The sequence below is a fragment of the Chelmon rostratus genome, chromosome 7 (genome assembly GCF_017976325.1).
Source record: "Chelmon rostratus isolate fCheRos1 chromosome 7, fCheRos1.pri, whole genome shotgun sequence".
Lineage (NCBI taxonomy): Eukaryota > Metazoa > Chordata > Actinopteri > Chaetodontiformes > Chaetodontidae > Chelmon > Chelmon rostratus.
In genome coordinates, this window is record NC_055664.1 from 20,898,440 (window position 1) to 20,917,378 (window position 18,939).

The following is an 18,939-nucleotide window of genomic DNA, read 5'->3' on the forward strand; positions in this document are numbered from 1 at the left end:
ATGTGCTGCAGTGCCAGTGATTTGTATCTGTCACTTGTTATTTTCTCTAACACTGCTCTTCCTTTGTGTTTGCTGAGTCCATCAGATGGCACCTCATATCTCTGCCTCCCTATCTCAGTCAGACCGTGCCCCTGCCTCCCGCCTGTCTCCCCTTCCTTCCTTCCTCTCTCTCTTCATTGTCTCTGCCCATGCAAACTTTTTGTCAAGTGCACCCTTTCTGTATTGCATGGCCAGAGCATTTTCATTTTTTAGCATGATATAAAATAAACATAACATAAATTTTACAGAGCCCACTCAGTGAAAACTTCAGCAGCAATCAAGTATAATTTAAAAACCACACAAAATCTTGATCGATGATTATGTAGGTATGTATAGCAAAGAGCTAACATGGCAGGGCGCTCGAAAAGTGCTTCCTGTACCTGTAAATAAGAAAATACATTAGCATCAGTGGAGTCAGTCAGAATAATGGTTAAAAGACTAATAGCCATGCTAACAGCTGTGTAAGGCTGTCGTTAGCCACAGTGCTGCTTTCAGCAAAATGCTAACGTCAACATGCTAACATGCTCACAGTGAAAATGCTGATATGCTGATGCTTAACAGATTTACGATGTTCACTATCTTAACTTAGCATGTCAAAATACTAACATTCTCTGATTAGCACTGAACTCATTGCAGCTGATGCTTATGTCATTAGGTGTGCAGCTATTTGCTCATAAGCCAGTGGACAAATTCACATTTTTACCTGATGATGGTGCAGCATGAAAACTAAAGTAAAGTCAGAGCATCGCCATTTACCCCCGACTCCTCCAACCCACTTGATTCCACCCAATGTCTGACAAACACATTTTATTTACATTTTTTCCAGCTGTGGGCATCTCCTCCATTTCCTTTGTGCATTGCATTGTGAAATAATGTTGTGCACCACAAAAAATCGGCCATATTTAGAGTGCATAGTGTCTGCTTTGAGTATACTTTCCTTTTGTCACCTTCCCATTGTGAACACGTACAGGACTGGGACACAGCGACAGTCTTGCCAATGCTTTCACACTCTTCCACTGGTCCACAACTGGCTGTAAAGCGCCAAGAAACTCAGCGATGTGCAACCAAAGGCAGTGTAGAAGAGCTGCCATGTAAACATGGATGTGATGCTTTCTGAGGAAGGAAATTAATTCAACATGTTTGTAAGACCTCAAGGACACACAGAGCATTTGCTGAATGTAAACATAACTTTTGTCTGTTTCACACAGGGTACGTTCAAGGAGGTCAAAGTAATCAGGTTAAGGTGTTGTCATTTTATTGGCTCTCTCACTGTAACAGCTTCTCAGTAGCTTTGTAAAAGCAGCAAATAGTCACATTTTTAAAATCAAATCAGTTTAGTCTTTATATTCAGCTCCATATGTCAACCTATCAGTTTTGTCTCAAGCTCAAAAGTCTGTGACTGTGCTGTGCTTGCAAATCCATGCATGGCACTAGCACAGAAGACGGAGAGGAAGCACTCAGTCTTCGAGCGCCATGAGGACACACTGTGTAAAGTCATCTGCAGAGAGGACATTTAGCAATGTGCTCAAAGTTAGGCATCCGTGAGAACCGTTTCCCCATTTTCAATTTTTCTGTGACCGCTCTCCTTCTATGACCCAGCATGGGAAACTCCAGCTCTTTATCACTAAGCCAAGTTATACAGTCCAACAAAAGATGCTCTCTAAACTCAACCAAGTCATTTCAAAGTTAAAAATTAATCTTCCAAGTTTATGAGCTTATCATGGCTGCTTTTCTTAAAAACCAAACTTCAAAAAACTGTGCACAGCTGCACTGCCTGTGGTTTTCAGGGGGATAAAAGGATCAAGAGCCAAATCTTTCTTTGACAATTCATTCCACTGATGATCCATATTTGAATGAATTATACCTCTAAGGAGGCTCATACTGTTTATTCATTTGGTTCTCCTTTAATTATTCACTCTCATTTTGTCTTTCGCAATGCTGCAGGTAAACCCCTGTAAACCTTGTAAAATAATCTTGTGTTAATGAGCTACTAAGCTGACAACACGGCTAGACATCTTCAATAAAAGATGCCTGTATCGACTCTCATGCATTTCAAATAAAATACCACAGCAGCTAAAAAGAAATGAAATACAGCTGCAAAACTAATCTGGACATGCAGTAGAAATGCGTGTTTCACGACTGTGAGACATCTTGCTTGCAGGTACCAAACAAACAAAACAAATGATGCTACTTGCGTAGCTGTTTGCACTGAGTTACATTAAACTTCTTGAACACAAAGAGCAGAAAAGGCCCTGAAGCAGCCTTTCCCAGACCTGTCAGAACTTCATGTTCAGTTAAATATTGATGACTTAGGTTAATGATGGCAGTGAAGATGTGAGCTCTGCTATGAAGGGACACAGTCTGTCGCATCCGATGCCACTGTGAGCAGTGATATGTGGCGCCTGCATCTGACCTTCAGTTCATGGGGGCATTTTAGATAATTGCTTTCTCAAATGCAATCCACAGATTGTTCTTCTCCCCCTGAAAATATTCTAAGGCAGCAGGTTTCCAAATTCTTCATCACTTCTTGAGACCCACATCTGAATTCAGAGGGTGTGTTGCAGGCTAATGTAGCAGGGTTGTAAGCATTCGAGCGACAAAGCTTCAAGCCAATGCTGTGCCCTCCAGGATAATTCTGAGACCTATTTTTAATCTTGCTGCAGTCCACCGCCTCGGTCATTTCCTCGACTTTCACCAAACAGCTAAACCTTTTATTCCAGCATCAGCATGGCTGTGGACAACTGTGGTCAAATGGTAAACTACAGCAAGTCCTAAAACCTTCTCATGATGGATGACAAGCAGGAGCAAAGCTATTTTAAAGTGAAATGAATTCAAACAACCACGTACAGAATGTGAAATAAGGCAGATTTCAATAAATTAAAATATAATATGAAACCAGGCCTGACCTTAACTGCAGAGCCGCCTTTCCAGAGGTACAAAAGTTGATCTCTATCTCTCCTTGCTGACCCCAGGATTGTGCTTTGGTTGAGAATGTGTGCAGTGTTATTCACACTATCTGACACTATTCCTGTTGTGTAGGAATCGGGCTGCCTGGCTCTAAGAAATCTCGCTATATATATTTATCCCTTGCTGTCTGTGGACTGCTGATCTATTCAGATTTTAATGCATTGCTCACCGCTGCCCTGGCATCCTGAAATCACCTAGCAGATCACAGGACAAATTAAACCCCACGCTGCTGTTTCGTGAATAACGATAAGGCTGATTCAGTGATGCCACTGCAGAGCAGAGCTGGAGGTCATACGTTGCTGCTAGGTAACTGACTTGTTTCGTATTGCGCAGCAGCGGTTTCTTTCTTATGCAAGCATTACATTGGGTTGTTTCACCAATGCTCTACATGTGTTACATTAAAAAAGATCAAATCCAGCATACGAGAAAGTGATTCGTGATTCTCAGCTACAGCAGTGTAGCTGCAGCATGCTATGTTTTGCATGACTGCGGCTCTGAGGAAGCCTCACATTTGCTCAGTGTGAAACCATCATCTAAGACGAAATGCCTGCAACAAAAGCGGACATTGATGCACAAGTGAGATACATCTCTAACAAGATTCAGACCTTGTGACCTGAGGAAGATATCCAGAAGCATTGCAAAAGCAAGTATGACAGTAATGCACCGGTCAGTTCTTGGGATTTACAGTAAATGTAAGTTTACTTATCAGGGAAAATACAAATAAGCATTGTTACACAGAGAGAAGCAATGCAACAGATGTAAAGTGGGTGTCCAGCTGAAGCTGATTTGCAGCCCCCCTCTTTTCCTATAAAGGTGACAAAATGCTCCCACTTGCTGCTCGTCTAGTTGTGGCTCCTCTGTGATTTTATTTTCTGATCAGTTGACACATTAGATTGTGGACTGGGTGTCAGCCAGATGTGATCACATTAAATACAGTTTCTTCAGTGCACCAGTAAAATAAAACATAACAATACGATTGAGAAAGGCATCTGTTGGAGCTCTCAGTCGTATCGCATGATCTTCATCAACAAATTAACTTTGCCCAGTTGTTATGGCATCGTAGATGTTTGAATTTCCATTTTTTTCTGAACACTTTAAGGATTTTTTTAACAGAACGTTTTGTGATAAAGACCATGTGATATGATCAAAAGCTCCAGAACAGCCACTAATCTTTTCAGGGTCAAGACAGATCCTTACACCTCACTTTAAAAAATTCTTCTGGTCCAAGAGGCAGTTTAATTGAAGTGTGAGAGAGATGTTTTCCTTTTCTTTTATCAACACAAGTGACAAAGCGATTTAAAATCCCACGTGAAGTCCCTGCACCCAAACACGTCATCTTAGGAAAGTGCAGATGCTTCAAGTAAGCGGTTAGTGATGTAGAGCTGTCACTTGAGCGCCTAGTTGATCAGTGAAGTAGTGACAGTACACTCTTACTAAAGAGTCTCAAAGGAAAATTACCTTGATTGAAGATCTTCATCAGCTGATGTGACTTTTGGAAAAAACAAATAACTAGAGGAGAAGAGAAAGAAGGTGCATTTCTTTCGCACAGAGGAGTAGAACAACAAGGGAAACAAATCAAGAGGTTTGAGATGCATGAACGACTCTGCTGGAGGCCAAATTAAAGTCAACTCTTCTGTTATTCAAGCAAACTGTCATATGGACAGTTCTCCAGTGGGAAACTAGTATATACCATCATGGGTATGTGGACGGTGAAAACTGGTCAGCTGGAAGTACGTAGTCTTTGAACAAATCATAAAATGGGAACTGTTCTGTATAGAGGTTCTTCAGTCGGGAACATGCATCCTAACAACATCAAACAGGTCAAAAATAGAGTTTCTTATGAGAATTCATTATTCTGTCATGTTATTGATATTATTGCTGTTTTCTTACCTTTTTTTGTTATTTATTCATTTTAGGTGACGTCTCTTTGCAATTTTTTTTTTTTTTTTGCCTCTATTACAGCTTACTGTTGTTTGTGTTGCATTATTTCATTTGTTTTATGAACTTTCTGCTGAGCTCAAACTGATTTTTTTGGTCCTCTTGATACAGCGTGATTTTTATTTGTATTTTTTGTAGTCGTGTTAATGGGGACCCCAGGAAGACTCGCAACCACGCTGTGGAAGCTAATGGGGATTGAGATTAGAGAGGACTGTGAGCTAGAAACAGTTGCTAAGTTTTAATCACTTAAATCTCAGTGTTCACTGTGAATGACTTCAACCGTCTTTAATGCGAAGCTTGCACAATAAGAAACCAGCAGTCCTTCTTTTCACCAGGGGGCAATCCCTCGCCTGTTTTTTCAGGCCATATGCTAGTAATGATGCTTAAATGGGGCTTGGAGAATCACAGCTCCTGCTCATTATGACAGATGCTTGGGGTTGGATAAAGCACTTTACACAGATTCAAGACAGAGGTCATTGTCTGAGGGAATTCATCAGTTTCACAAAATTGCTCATTTATTCAGGATATATGCAGTGAACTATTAGGGCAAAGACATATTTCTCAAAAAACATGCCCCTGACATAGTTTACATAATGAGCTCCCTCAACCATTACAAAACACTAGCATACATTTTATCAAACCACTAAAGATTATTATATTATAGTAGCTGGTCCAGCACAACCTTCATCAGCAAACTATAGAGGTTTAAATTTCCATTTAGCCACCAATTGATCCAACGACGGCTGGATCAATTTCCATTTAATGTTGGAGTTTTGTCAGTGTTCTCCTGACCTTTCCTCCAGCAGCACCTCCAGCAGGTTGACATTTCAGTTTTGCAGTGAAAACTATTGGCTGAACTGCCATGAAATTCGGTTCATACATTTATGTTCCCCTCAGGATGTATGTTAAAAACTTTGGTGGTGATAATGCAAATGGGATTTTCCCCTAAATATCTGCAATGACATTACAAACCTCAGCAACACGATATGTTTGTGCTAATTTGGAAATGCTGTTGTTCACACATCAAAATAAGATGGCGAACATGGTAAACCTGCATTGTCACTGTGAGCATGTAGCATACTGATGTCGACATTTAGCTCAAAGCTCCAGTGGTCAGCCTCATAGAGCCATTAGCATAGCTGTAATGCTGTCACTGAGCAGAAATCTTGTCTCGTCTTGTCCATGTTAGCTTGAAAGTTGACTCTTGACTTTGAAAACAGCAGCCAACAAAATAATCTCAGCACCATTAAATGGACCGCGTGGTGAGATCTTTTTTGTCAACTCTTGCCAAGGTCAAGAATGAACTAACTCAACCCAATATTAAAGCAACCTAGATTTGTGCATGCCTGAAATTGATGCTCCTTCTATTAACACTGCAGTCTGTGGTGAGGCCCTGGGCAGTGAATGGATGACTGGTTTTATTTCCTGCAATAAGTAAAGGCTTGTGGCCATTTATTGGTTAAGAAGCAGTCCAGCTCTGACAATGCTGTAGGGCAGAATAAAGCCAACAGCTGAGGCTGCTACAGCAAAAGTCAGCCTCCCTAATGTCTGTAATCTATCAGTTCTAAGTCAAACCGGCTATGTACAGGTCAGTAAGTGGATGGTGAACAAAAGGAAAGTTGGAGAGAGGTTTTTAAGTTTAACTTTCCAACCCAGTAAGTGTTACAAAGTCTAAATAAAAGGATATCGGAGTCAAGTCTGCTGCCCCACAGTCAAACTCCTGACCTTGAAGTATAAAAAAGCTTATCGCAGGTGATTCATCCCTGGAGATGAGGAGCACATGGAAGGAATAATAAGACTGTCCTGGAGCAAAACTAAACTCTTCGACTGTGAAATATCTTTATTTATGCAAGAATGAAAGACGGACTGAGTCCAATAAACACAATAACATGTTCATCATCACAGGAGATCTGTACAAAACAATAAACTTCGTAGCAGTGAAACCAGCTGTTTTTTCCTTATTGGTCAAAAGGCCAGTGTCAAATACTCATAAGACCAAAAGTAAGACCACAAAAATAAATAAAATCAAGGATTTTCAAAAGAAGCTGCCACGCCATCGTGGTTAATTTACTAAATCTTACTCTATACGTCGTAAGAACTGTTAATAAATGGCAAATCAGGTCAATACCCAATAGTTAAGTCATGATTTGGTGAATACTAATCATTTGACAACATTAATTAGCACTTAGTGAGAGGTTATTCATATTTATATGAAGACAATAACTGCGTAACACTTAAATCTCGCGCTAAATACAAAACTTTTACATTGTGTAATATAACCTGTTGTTCTTTTCTTGGTGATTTCTGTATTAGTAGCCTTTAGTATTGAGGAATAAAATGAATTTATATGACTTCCAGTTTCCATGAATCCCATTAAATGAGTGAAAGTCTGAAGTAAAAGGAAGAGGTAACTTCACGATCTTAATCGACAATGCATTTACGGTTATTACCGTTGCTTATCCTAAATTTAAGTATTGCGTTTGAGTGTACTCATCTGGCGGTGGAGCTTACATCCATGAATTATTATTCACCACGTATTTACAAATAGCTACTCTATCGTTAGTTCAGAGGACCACAAACATGACAATTGATAGAAGTTACTTAACAATATCAAATAATTAACATGCACAGAGCAATCACCATTTAACCATTAGATCATTATTTGCCATTTACTAACATTGTTGCTGTCCAGCATGAATATTTCACTCCTTCAGTGTGTCATCACTGCAGAAAAATAGCACTATGTGTTATACAGACTTATGGAAATACTTGTATCACTGTGTATACATGGATGGGAATGATCATTTTCTTGCTTGGATAACAATGTTTCAGTATCAACAATCTAAATGCAAAACAAATTCGAGTTAAGTATTTCAGTATTGTTTCTACAACATTATACAATTACCAAGTAATGCTAATTGGTGCACTGCAATTACAGGGGCGGCACCACAGGGAGTCATACATACTTAGTAGTAATCAAATAGCTAATTACCGGACCACCTAGGCAGTGAAAGAAAGGAGTCAAAGACAGCTCTCCTCTGGATTGCACGTTCCACTCCGCCATGCAGGTTTTCAGTTACACCCTAAAATCTCAAAAGCCCTTTTTCTTTCGTAGCAGGTATAAAAGCCTCGGCTAAGTAATCCTCTGACACACCGCTTCAATCCAAACCCATGAACACACGCGCTGTTCTGAAAAGCCGGCGGTAGTGAGCTGCAGTGAGAACATGCAGGTATGTTAACACTGGCCTCCCTGCGTCCTCCGATTCCTTGATTTACTTGTCATAGCTGTCTTCATGGTCGCTGTAAATACAACTACAACAAATACCTACTGTAGACACTCACTCACACATGCACACACGTACACAGCATCTAAAAACGTGTCAAAGCAAAATATCAACTAGATAAAATGCACTTTGTCATGAAGTAACAGCGAAACTCAAGACTTTGGTCAAACAAACCTAATTATAAGTATTTCTACACAACATCAAAACAATTTAAGGCAGAAATGAACCGTTCAACAATCAAACAACAAAACTTTCAAAAACATACATTGAAAATATTTCTTTTTACAATATTTCCTCATAGAAAAATATGTTTGACTTGCACAGAGTTTTAAACATGGCCACAATAAGACTCAATTCAACTTCGTGTGCACAAGACAGCATCAGATTTCATCACAAATCTATTGGTTCCAGTGCAGCTGTAGGAAATGGATGCAAGGGCATCCTGGTGGAAATTCAACTGGCGTGGGGTCTATTGTACAATATCCTGCAAGCCACTGCAACTACCAAGCAGCTAAACTAATGTGGCCGATAACACACTGTCATTTTAATTATGCAGATAATTTAGTTCTCATCACTTTTTACAGCTGTGTCTGTCATTCTGTAAACATTTTTTGGTCAAACCAGCGTTTTCCTACATATTCTGTTTAATCCTCCACTAGTTACAGTAACCAACAGACAGTGACAGTGCACAATCTGCAGGAAAAACAAAAACTACAAATACGATAAAATACAAATACAACTCTGTGTCTCTGAAGCAAGTACCGCAGCTAAATTACGAACCGCTGTGGTGTACTTCAATAGTGCAAATGCAACCCCGGGGGCTGTCGACCCCAGTCTGAGGCGGCTGTCAAAAGGCATGTTCTGCCTGAACTGTTGAGGGAGGGGCGGAAGTAGTAAGTCAGCCACAATGCGAGGGAGACATCTAACAGTGGGAGTGAAATGGGTCGGCTGACTGGGGCTCCGGATCGCAGAGCTCGTGCACAGACTGAACCTAAATGTCGCCGTGCGTCTGTGTCCAGGGGCCCACATGGGGATGATGTGTGTTGACTATTTACATGGGCGGGGGGTGAGCGCAGGAGTCCGTCATCATGACCACCTGTCGGCACAGCAGTCTGAATGGGGCCAGATTGTGATACAGTCTCAATAGGTTCAAAGTCACCACCGTCGTCACATCTTCCATCCTCTGAAGCGTCTGTTTGGGCATGAGTATGTGTGTACACTGACTATCTGAAGTACATTCTTTTGATTTTACAATTACACAATTTGAGCTTGACACAGACTTTCGCAAAAATCATTGCCATCCCGGACGATGACTTCAAATTTCAGGCACAAAGACTAGGTGACATTATCCATCGAGCAGGTCACAAAAAAATGGCTGAACGGGAGGCAAAGTGTAGAGGGCCAAGCAGGAGGTAAAGCTGAGCTGTGAGGGACGCCAGCAGGGGATCCATTGTATATGTACAGTGAGTAGAGGTGATGCTGTCAAATGAGAGAGGAAAATTAGCGAAGTCACACACATGTCAGCGTATTTGTTCCTAGAGGTGATACAAGCTCTAATCTCCATAATCGGACAAACAATATTTCCAAATGTAGAAATGAATGGATTTTCAAGCATGGGGAGACTGCAGTTGTAGCTCATCAGTACTTGCATAATCATAATCATTTACATTCAGTCCTCTCAGGGTGCTACTGCTAATAATAGCATCTCCTACTCAGGTTGCCACAGGAATATTAAGCACCCAGAAAATTCACTGTTCATTGTTTGTCAGCTCCCATCTTTGCTTCTTTCAATATCACTTTCTTTTGTGCTCTCAGACTTAAGTGTATTTATAAAAATAATAATCTCTCTGTGACTGAAAGTGTAAAGACTGTAATGTATCAGGCACATCACAGAACATAATCTAATCACGGTGGACGCTTATTGACTTTGCTGGAACTCAACAGTAGTGAGCAAAATCAATCTGTGTTTGCGTCAAAGCTCTGCAGAGCCTCGAGCTCTTAAAGGCTTCAACGGGCAACGCAGTTAAATAAAAGGTGAAAGGCTGTATTATTCAATGAGGATTTATTCATGTTACCTCAGTGTTTGCTGCCGTTAACGCGACAGTGATTCTTATTTTTAAGCGGGAAATGATAAAACAAGACCTCACGGGTGTCGCGGCAGTATTCTGACAATAAGATGTTTGCTTTGCACCACACAGGACCTTTCTACCCGTCAAAATGCGGCACAATCATCTATCACCACCTCGACAATTGATTGGGTTTTTGATTGGGACTGATGCTGAAGTCTGAAATAACACTGATTATGTCATCAGCTGCATCTCAGTTTGTGCTCACAAGCTGGAGATGTAGAGTCTCATATAAGAGGCCATTGAGGGGAATCTAATTAAAGACTTCTTTCAAGTTGCAGACTTGCAAGATGCAGCATTTTTAGAGCTTGACTCATATGAGAGACTAAAAGTGAGGATATCTCAGTCTCTGCTGCCTTGAATTTGACCATTTTTTTTGTTTTAATCTGTCTGTTATTCAGCTTCTTGCAAACAACCTTATTGCTCCATTTTGGAATGTGGAATTTGTATTGCACCAGTCTGCCCCAAGAGAGACCTACATCATTTATGAAGGACGCTGTACTGATCTGATACACTGAGGCACACTCTGCTGTGCATGCCCAAAAGGGTAAGAAACAAGTGATCAGACAGGTTGCAAACAAGCGAATGGGAAACAGATTAGGTAGATAATCTACTGAAATGCGCCTGAAATGTGTGCACACAACAGCATGTATGCAAGGTTGAGGTTGGACCTTGAATGAAGTCTCTAAAGAACTCGGTCTATAAACTGTTTACAACAAACATTTTGGGTCCGATCTGGTCTGTTTGCCTTTGTTTTCTCAGCCTGAAGCTTGTATTTGATCGTCTGACTGCTTCTGTTTCTTTTCCTGTGTGAATTCCTTTTAGCAATGTCACTGAGTTCTCCGCAGTTAACTTGGAGAGAACAAAGGTGTTATTACCTGTAGGAAAAAAGTACAAAAATAAGACACAAGTTGCTGCGAGAGATCTCACCTTGGCCCTGGACACTAAGACCCCTTTGTTTTCCAATTCTATCCTCCTGCAATCCTTCCATCTCTTTTTATACGTCATGGAGTGGTGTCTCCACGATGCATGGCGGCCCGTCCCCATGCAACTTGTCCACTGCCTCCTCCGCCTCCTCCGCCTCCTCCTCCCCCGTGGTCCTTATCTGACTCCGGCTGGCTCTGGGCTCGCTCAGGCTTGGGGTTGGGCGTGCATGGCGGGTCGGGCTGTTGCACTGACATGGTCCTGCGCAGGTGGGTGCGCTTACACAGGAAGTCAGGCTTCGCTGAGAGACCAAATGAGCCTTTCCTCAGGACCATACGAACCGAGGGGGATTTCTTGGGTCTGGCTCTGTGCCCAAACTGAAGGGTGGAGAGGTGCGCTGCATAGCCATCGCTCAGGAACTACATATACCCCACAGAGAAAGGGAGCAGTAAGAAGATTAAATTAAACCAGAAAACCAAGAGGAAAACCAAAACCTCTCAACTGAAACAGTCAGACAGAAACATTAAGAAATGCTACAAAAGAAAGAGATTAAAAAAACACAAATGCAATGACCTACCTGGCACTGATTCTGGTACTTCTTCGAAGGTCTGCCAACGATATAAACCTGTGAGGGGCTGAGGCCGAGCATGTTGTAAACAGAGATATCCTTCATGGAGCCGTAAGCAGAGTTGATCTTAATGTGACACTGGTGAGAGAGAGGAAATAATCATTCGGAGATGTGTGTGTGGCATTTCCATGCAGCACAGCACAAGGCTACAGCAATGTGAGCTTGCAAAAGAAAGATTAACTGCCCAGACGACGGTTTGTCTCAAGGGGTACCTCCTGAATGAGGTTCCTGAGGAAGATGGTCTTCTGTCGCAGGGGATCATGAACCAGGCCTTCAGAAAAGAAGATCATCCCGTGGGGAAAATTGTGCTGCGACAGCCACGATACCACACGCTGCTTCTGCATGTCAGGGCGGCCTGTGATGTAGATAATCAGATAGCCCAGGTCCTGCCAGTGCCTGCGTGTGAATGCATGAGATCAAACACGCTTCAGAGTTATTCATTTTGATCAGCAGTAGCGGCACCATCACACAGATGACACACTTGAATACATGACATGCATGCACAAAGGCCACCTCTCCAACACACACACACACACAGACATTCAGAGGCTGCTTCCACTTACCTGACGACATCAACAGCTCCAGGGCGCACCTTGGGGTCACTGCCCATGATTGACACACTGGCAGCAAAAGAGCCATCGATGCTGAAGACCACGCACTCCATTCCCCGTGGCAACACAGTCAGGTAGGCCTCGGCACTTGTTTGATCCCCCCTTTGGATGGAAAAAGAGAGAATGCGTTAGAAACTGCATTAGCTACACGTGGGTGTTACTCCCTTCAAGGCCCTTTATCCTGCACCCTCTAGCTAGAAGCTCACACACTGATATAGAGCATGAATATAGGACTTAATTCAATAATTCTTTCCTTTTTCTGTGCGACATCTTTTTTTATTTGGAGCAGTCTGTAAAGGGCACGCCACACGGATGCTTACTTGACCACCATTTTAATTGGATAGACTCCCAGGCCGAGCTTCTTGCTCTTGGGTATGGTGTATGTGACCCTGCCGCTGCTGTTGGTCACCTCTGTGTCAAAGTGCACCCAGCGGCCAGACTGAGGTTGTGTCATTAGCAGGACGTCCACCTGAGAGGGGCAGGGTGGGTCAACGGGCAAGATTAAAGCAAGTCTTTCATAAAAAAATGCACATCTGTAGTGATCAGTCACATGTCTGTGATTCACCTTTTCTCCAGTCAGAGTGACCATGTCCAGGGGTCCATACATGAAGCGGCCAACCAGAGTCTGAGGTCCGTCCTCGGTGGCAATGACATCATTCACCCTGTGGTTGGCGGTGACGTTCTGCAAGATAACAAGCATAAAACACAGTTCAGCCAAGAGTCTTTTTAACCTGATATGGCTCTTTGCTGTGATGTTCAGGGACAGATCTTCGCATTTACTGATGAAGACCATGAGATGAGATAGAAAGCTCTGGAAAAGCTACCATACAGACCGATGCACAACATTTAAAGCTGCTACACTCAATGTTCTCATATTAACAATGGATCAAATGACTTTGTGTAGTGTGCAGAAGGCGGCTGGTATAAACCCATGAAGAATTATCGCCTCTGCAGCTTATCTCAGCCCTCGGGATCTTTTAACATCTCTCAGCTCATTGTTTTGGTTTCAGCCGGCAACTTGACTGCTTTGGTTCACTCTCGCTGCTCTCATCAGCGTTGCGTGTCAGCTAAAGAGCCAGATATTTCCCTCAGGACTCGGTGGAGAGTAAAACAGAGCTAAAATGAATGCTCTGCTGTTCCATATGCTTGATGTGCTCACAAGTTAATCACATCAACTTGAAAGTGATAATATGTGAATTTTGTGTTTACATCTTGTTTCTGCTGCCCCAAAGTGGCCAGTTCATTCATTTCATTTCAAGAGCTTATAGACCTATTTAAAATTCACATAGACCTAAATGTAAGAGGAGAGGGCTGGGGAAGTGACGGCACATTATGTGGACCACCTAAGGCAATAAGACATAAACGATAAAGTCAGAACATGTGACTATGAAATTACTTCTGTGCCTGCCTGGACTACCACGAGGATCCATTGAAATCACCACTGGTGTCTTTACAAGCCCTTAAGACACACAGGACTATACAAGAGGAGGGAAATGGCTAAAGTTTTCCCTGCTTTGATGTGTTACATATCCAGTTTTCCAGCAAAATGCCTCTGAAGTGTGCACTCCGGGACCTTCCAGAAAAGAGGGTTAACTCTCTATTAAGCTTCCTTGTCTTGTTCTTTTCTCCATATTGCACCATTCAGTGAGTACCTCCGAGTGAGCCAGCAGAGAAACACTAATCCCTCACTAAATCTCTTCTTGCTGAGATGGTTGCATTTTAATAGCATATTATCAGCACACTAATGTATAATTCTTAGACTCTGTTACAGGCCACCATGACAGAAATCTTAATTCTCCTACCGACTTGTCTGTAACCTTTAGGTCATCCTGGAGATGTGTGTGTGTGTATATATAGATATCAATATATCTATCTGTACATACATATATATAGATAAATATAGATATATAACTGTGCAATAACCCAGATACACTGCATTTTTGGCCATATTTTTTACACCTTTTGTGTATAATGTACATAGCCTTCTATAGTTGATTTTTAGAATTTCCCCAGCATGGGATCTATAGAGTCCTATCTTATCTTATCTCATAGCAGAACTGCATGAGAAAACAAAAGCAACACCACTTACTCTAATTGGCTGACTCCGTCAATTCCGACATTGTTTACTTGAAAATGAAGGGTTTTATTGACAGCACTAACATTGTAAAGTGCTCACGCATGTGTTGGTATTTTACATACTGCCTAATGATTTAAAAGATGTGACATTTAACAGAGAAGTTTAACATTTCCAGCTGTTTTGCTTTGCCAGCACATACACACACACACACACACACACAGGATAGACATCATCACAGCAATACTGTGTGACTCGGGGAGGCCTGACAGTGTTCAATATGTAGTTAAGATTTCCTCAGCACAGTTCACTAGATACTGCGTGCGGTCATATGTGAAAAAGAAAATGCCTCAGTCTCATCATCCACTCACAGACGAAGTGTGGAAGAGACGAGTTGGAGAGTCAGACCCCTGCCTGCAAAAGAACAGCATGTACGAAAAACAACAGCCGCACTAGTGGTGACAAAGACCTCTTCCCAAGGAGGGAGGGGAGCTTTTTTTTGAAGCCTCTCTGAATAGCATCACCCAGCAGACGAGCTGGCTGCCACATTCAGATTCCTAAATCTCCACATGCTGAATCGCACTCAGGACGAGGCAACTTTTTCAGACCTACTTTCCTTTAAGCACTTACATCAGAAAGACATCACCCGGTCAAGGTGAGGCGCGAACAAGATTACAGTGAAAGAAGAAAACCTTCGCAGAGTGAAATATAGATATGTTCCCATGGTGCTCAGGTTGCACAGTTCTATTTATAGCTTCAATAAAAGCAAGCAGTCACTAAACTCGTCTTTGGAAAATGGCAGATAAAAGGAGCATTTGGTGGATAGCAATGTGACCTTGATTGTTCTACTCCGCAGGGTTTCAGAGGCATCAAGTAATTGTGTGTCTCTGCCTGCTTCAGTGCTTCAAGGTGAAACTGTGGGAGTATTTTAAAAAATGCAGGCCACTATGACCTCAGCACTTAATGATAAATGTATTTTTAGTTTCTATGAATGCAAGGCTACTGTGGCAGAAGAACAATTTCTGTTGTGTGTGTGTGTGGGTGGGTGGGAGGTTGCATTTCTGAGAATGAGAGGCACCTTAGAGACAATATTCCAGGTTGTGTAATATATTGTGTCCAAGCCAAAGTGCTTTGCTAAAATATTCATGAATTTGCTCACATAAAGTTTGAATGTGAGCTTCTAAAAGTTAATTGAGTAGCCATAAAATCACATTTGTGTTGGCGCCTTTGCCAGCAGAGCATGGTATAAAAGGACAAAAGTATATGCATAGTAAAGCGCTGAATTATTTATTACCCTTAGTTTGACATGTGTCCTCCTTCGGAGCCATTTTTCTCGTGGGCTGGAGGGAGAGAAAGGAGCCGAGTCCAGATTGTCCGCTTCCTGTGTCTTCACGCAGTCACATCGCATGAGCTGTAAATAAACACATGCATATATAAGATCTGGCATTTCAACACTTCAACAAATCAAATTAGCGTTAATGGGTTTGCCTCCCAGTCGACGCTAGTCTCACCTGAGCGCTTTCTGCACATAGAATATAATAATAAGGAAGAATTAAATCTGCAGTTTTGTTTAGGGATCATAAATCACAATTCTAATGGAAAGCTTTTGTGACAAGCGCAGAACTGCCACAGATTAAGGGTTAAGAGGTGATTTGAAGCACTTGAAGAAAATTACCACTCACTACTTGGAAGAGGCCAAGCTTATTATTCCTGACTGATTGGATGTAGGGATGCTCCCTTTTTAGCGCACGATTCAGCTTTTTCTGTGCAGCCCTTAAATTCCATGACAATCCTTTAATATTATTAGCTCCCTTATAGTGTCAACAGCACTTCTTCTGTCCTTCGTGCGCTCCGTATTCCTCTCATGTTTTCTCACAAAGAAGACGCGCTGCAGCAGACAGCGGCAAGGTGAAACCAGATTACCGCCTCGTGGTTGTTTGCCTCCGCCAGCCAGTCAAGTTGCATTTACGTCCATGTCTGTCCAGACTCACACATGTGGTGAAGACTTTGAAGAAATTTAACAAAAGGTAGCACATGTATTTTCGGGCAAAATGGATATTGATGTGTATGATTCCAGTGAGTCATTTCCAGGTAGAAACCTGCTGTCTTCACTTAGAGATGATTTTTACAGAGGACTGATAGAGAGCTTCATCACACGGTGCTCCAGCCATCACCTGAAGCTCAATATCAGCAGAATCAATGCGTTTGTGGTGGACTACAGTTCTTTAAATATGGATGCTTCACACATATCTTCAACCCAACAGCACAGAAAATCTATACAATCACCACAGCTTCAAGGTGGACGCCCAAGAACAGTGTCACCAATTCAGCATCTGACCAAATGTGAAACATGAGAAAAGTGTTTTTGTTGAACGTTACGATGTCACAGTGAAGCTGACCTTTGACATAACATGTCATCACTTCATCAATTTATCCAGTGAGACACTTGTGTGAAATGTTTTTTTAATTAGCATATGAATGTGAGGTCAACACCAAAAAAAATCAGATCATCCTTGAGTCCAAGAGGACATTTGTGCCAAATTTGAAGAAATTCCCTCAAGGATTTCCTGAGATATCGCATTCACAAAAATGGGATGAACGGACGCATATGAATGGCCATATAGATGTATGTACGGATAAACAGATAAACCTAAAAGCGTGACCGACATGGAGGCACAGAAAATCGCTCTGTTTATGTCCTCCAGGAGCTCTGCTTTATAATGAGGCAGTTCAAAGACTGCAAGTGTTTCCAGTGGCTTTTAATAGGACGTGACGCTTGACACTTGTTTTATTTCTTTATTTTTTGTTCTGCTTTGTTGCGGTGTGAGGAGCCAGTGATCCTTGTCATTACCACTGAGGCACAAACACACACTACACATGAATGTAATCACTGTCAAAGATGTGATTTATTCTTGGGCAGAGCCAGAGCTCAAGGTTTAATTCCCACTTAGTGTGAGAACTTTATGCACTGATGGCACTGTCAGACTATAAGGTTTCGCCCGTGAAAATCTCCAGAGACTCGCCTTAGCTGAGGACACATGCGCAGACATTTCAAATCCTAACCAACCATAAAAAGAGTTAGCAGCACACGTTTAAATTCTGACTTTTGCAGATCACAGTCATGCCAGAATGCTGGAAAGATTTTTTCAGATTTCAGTAATAAAATCAAACACGTTTGATAAAATGGCTCCCACTTGTCTGAGACTCAACTGTGAGGCGTGAGACGAATCCTAAACATGCTCATACGAGATTAAGTGTTGATAGTGACCTTCCCTTCATTTTGCAGACCACCGCGCAATCTCCACAATCTTGACCATCACTCATGAAGGCTAAATGAAGGGAAAAATGGGCCTCGTGTGCTCGGAGCTGCAGATCCACATGTCATGACTCAGCACTGGATTGTAGCCCAACATACTGTGAGATGTCTTGAAACGCCTTCACATGATATTTATGGTTCAAATGTCAATGGCAAAATCTTACTGTTTATTTCTTGTCACTGACTTTGTCCACAGCCATTAATGTCGTCACAATGTTGACGACATTACTGGCTTGCTGCCAGACTTCTGGATTTAAGATATTCAGAGAGTCATCAGTGCAGAAGGAGCCCTTGAACAGCTAAGAAGCATCTTTCCTCTATGCTGTGTCGTTTTTGCGGCAAGAAGACATCATTAAATGACAACAGCTGTAGCAGGATTTGGTTCAAAGAATTTCAAAAAAGAAGAGAGTCACATTTTAGTACTTTAAACGACAGTAAAAACTCAGTAAAACCTGAGAAGTCTATGAGGATGCAGCATTTAAAACATCAGATCAGCTTTTTGGGGAGCAAGAGGATTGGCATCGGCATCTCACCTACATTATGTATCAAAACGAACTAAAATGGCATGAGGAGTTCCCCAAGGGTCAATCATAGGACCCACTTCATTCATCTGCAACATACTGCAATTACTTTTCGATCATTTTTAGATTTAAATTCCCTCTGTTTGTCTTTCAGCCTGATGTTGCCTCCATGCCTTATAGAAAGCAAAACCAATTCTGTGCAAATGTGCTTTACAAATTACTAAAAAAATGTGTCTTCTTATGTCAAGACCAATGCAGATTATGAATTCAAGCCTGTTGATTCTTTACCTTGCAAGAAATGCCAACAAGTTTCCAAAACTAACCCCCTGGATATTACAGCAACAAATAGACTATATTAAAATAGACTGTTTCCAACTTAACGCCTCTGACCAGTGCCTCCACTTTCTACCTCCTACAACGTTCTTGTTGCTGGTTTTGTTACATTATGCAATATAATGCAGTTTGACACACTTTAGCAAACATCTACAAAGGAGGAAAATGAGGAAATGAT

General features: G+C 41.7%; 1 protein-coding gene across 1 annotated transcript in view; it reads right to left on the reverse strand.

Moving 5' to 3' along the window:
* Window positions 1–6,933: 6,933 nt before the first annotated feature.
* pitpnm3 (PITPNM family member 3) overlaps window positions 6,934–18,939 on the reverse strand; it is an 82,691-nt gene continuing 70,685 nt past the window's right edge. Inside the window, exons 13-20 of the mRNA XM_041940616.1 lie at window positions 15,886–16,002; window positions 13,083–13,199; window positions 12,838–12,986; window positions 12,470–12,619; window positions 12,119–12,302; window positions 11,856–11,984; window positions 11,285–11,697; window positions 6,934–9,707 (exon numbers count right to left, since the gene is read on the reverse strand). Of these exons, the coding sequence (XP_041796550.1) occupies window positions 11,359–11,697; window positions 11,856–11,984; window positions 12,119–12,302; window positions 12,470–12,619; window positions 12,838–12,986; window positions 13,083–13,199; window positions 15,886–16,002 (1,185 nt within the window). The 3' untranslated portion in view covers window positions 6,934–9,707; window positions 11,285–11,358. The remainder of the gene's footprint in view (window positions 9,708–11,284; window positions 11,698–11,855; window positions 11,985–12,118; window positions 12,303–12,469; window positions 12,620–12,837; window positions 12,987–13,082; window positions 13,200–15,885; window positions 16,003–18,939) is intronic.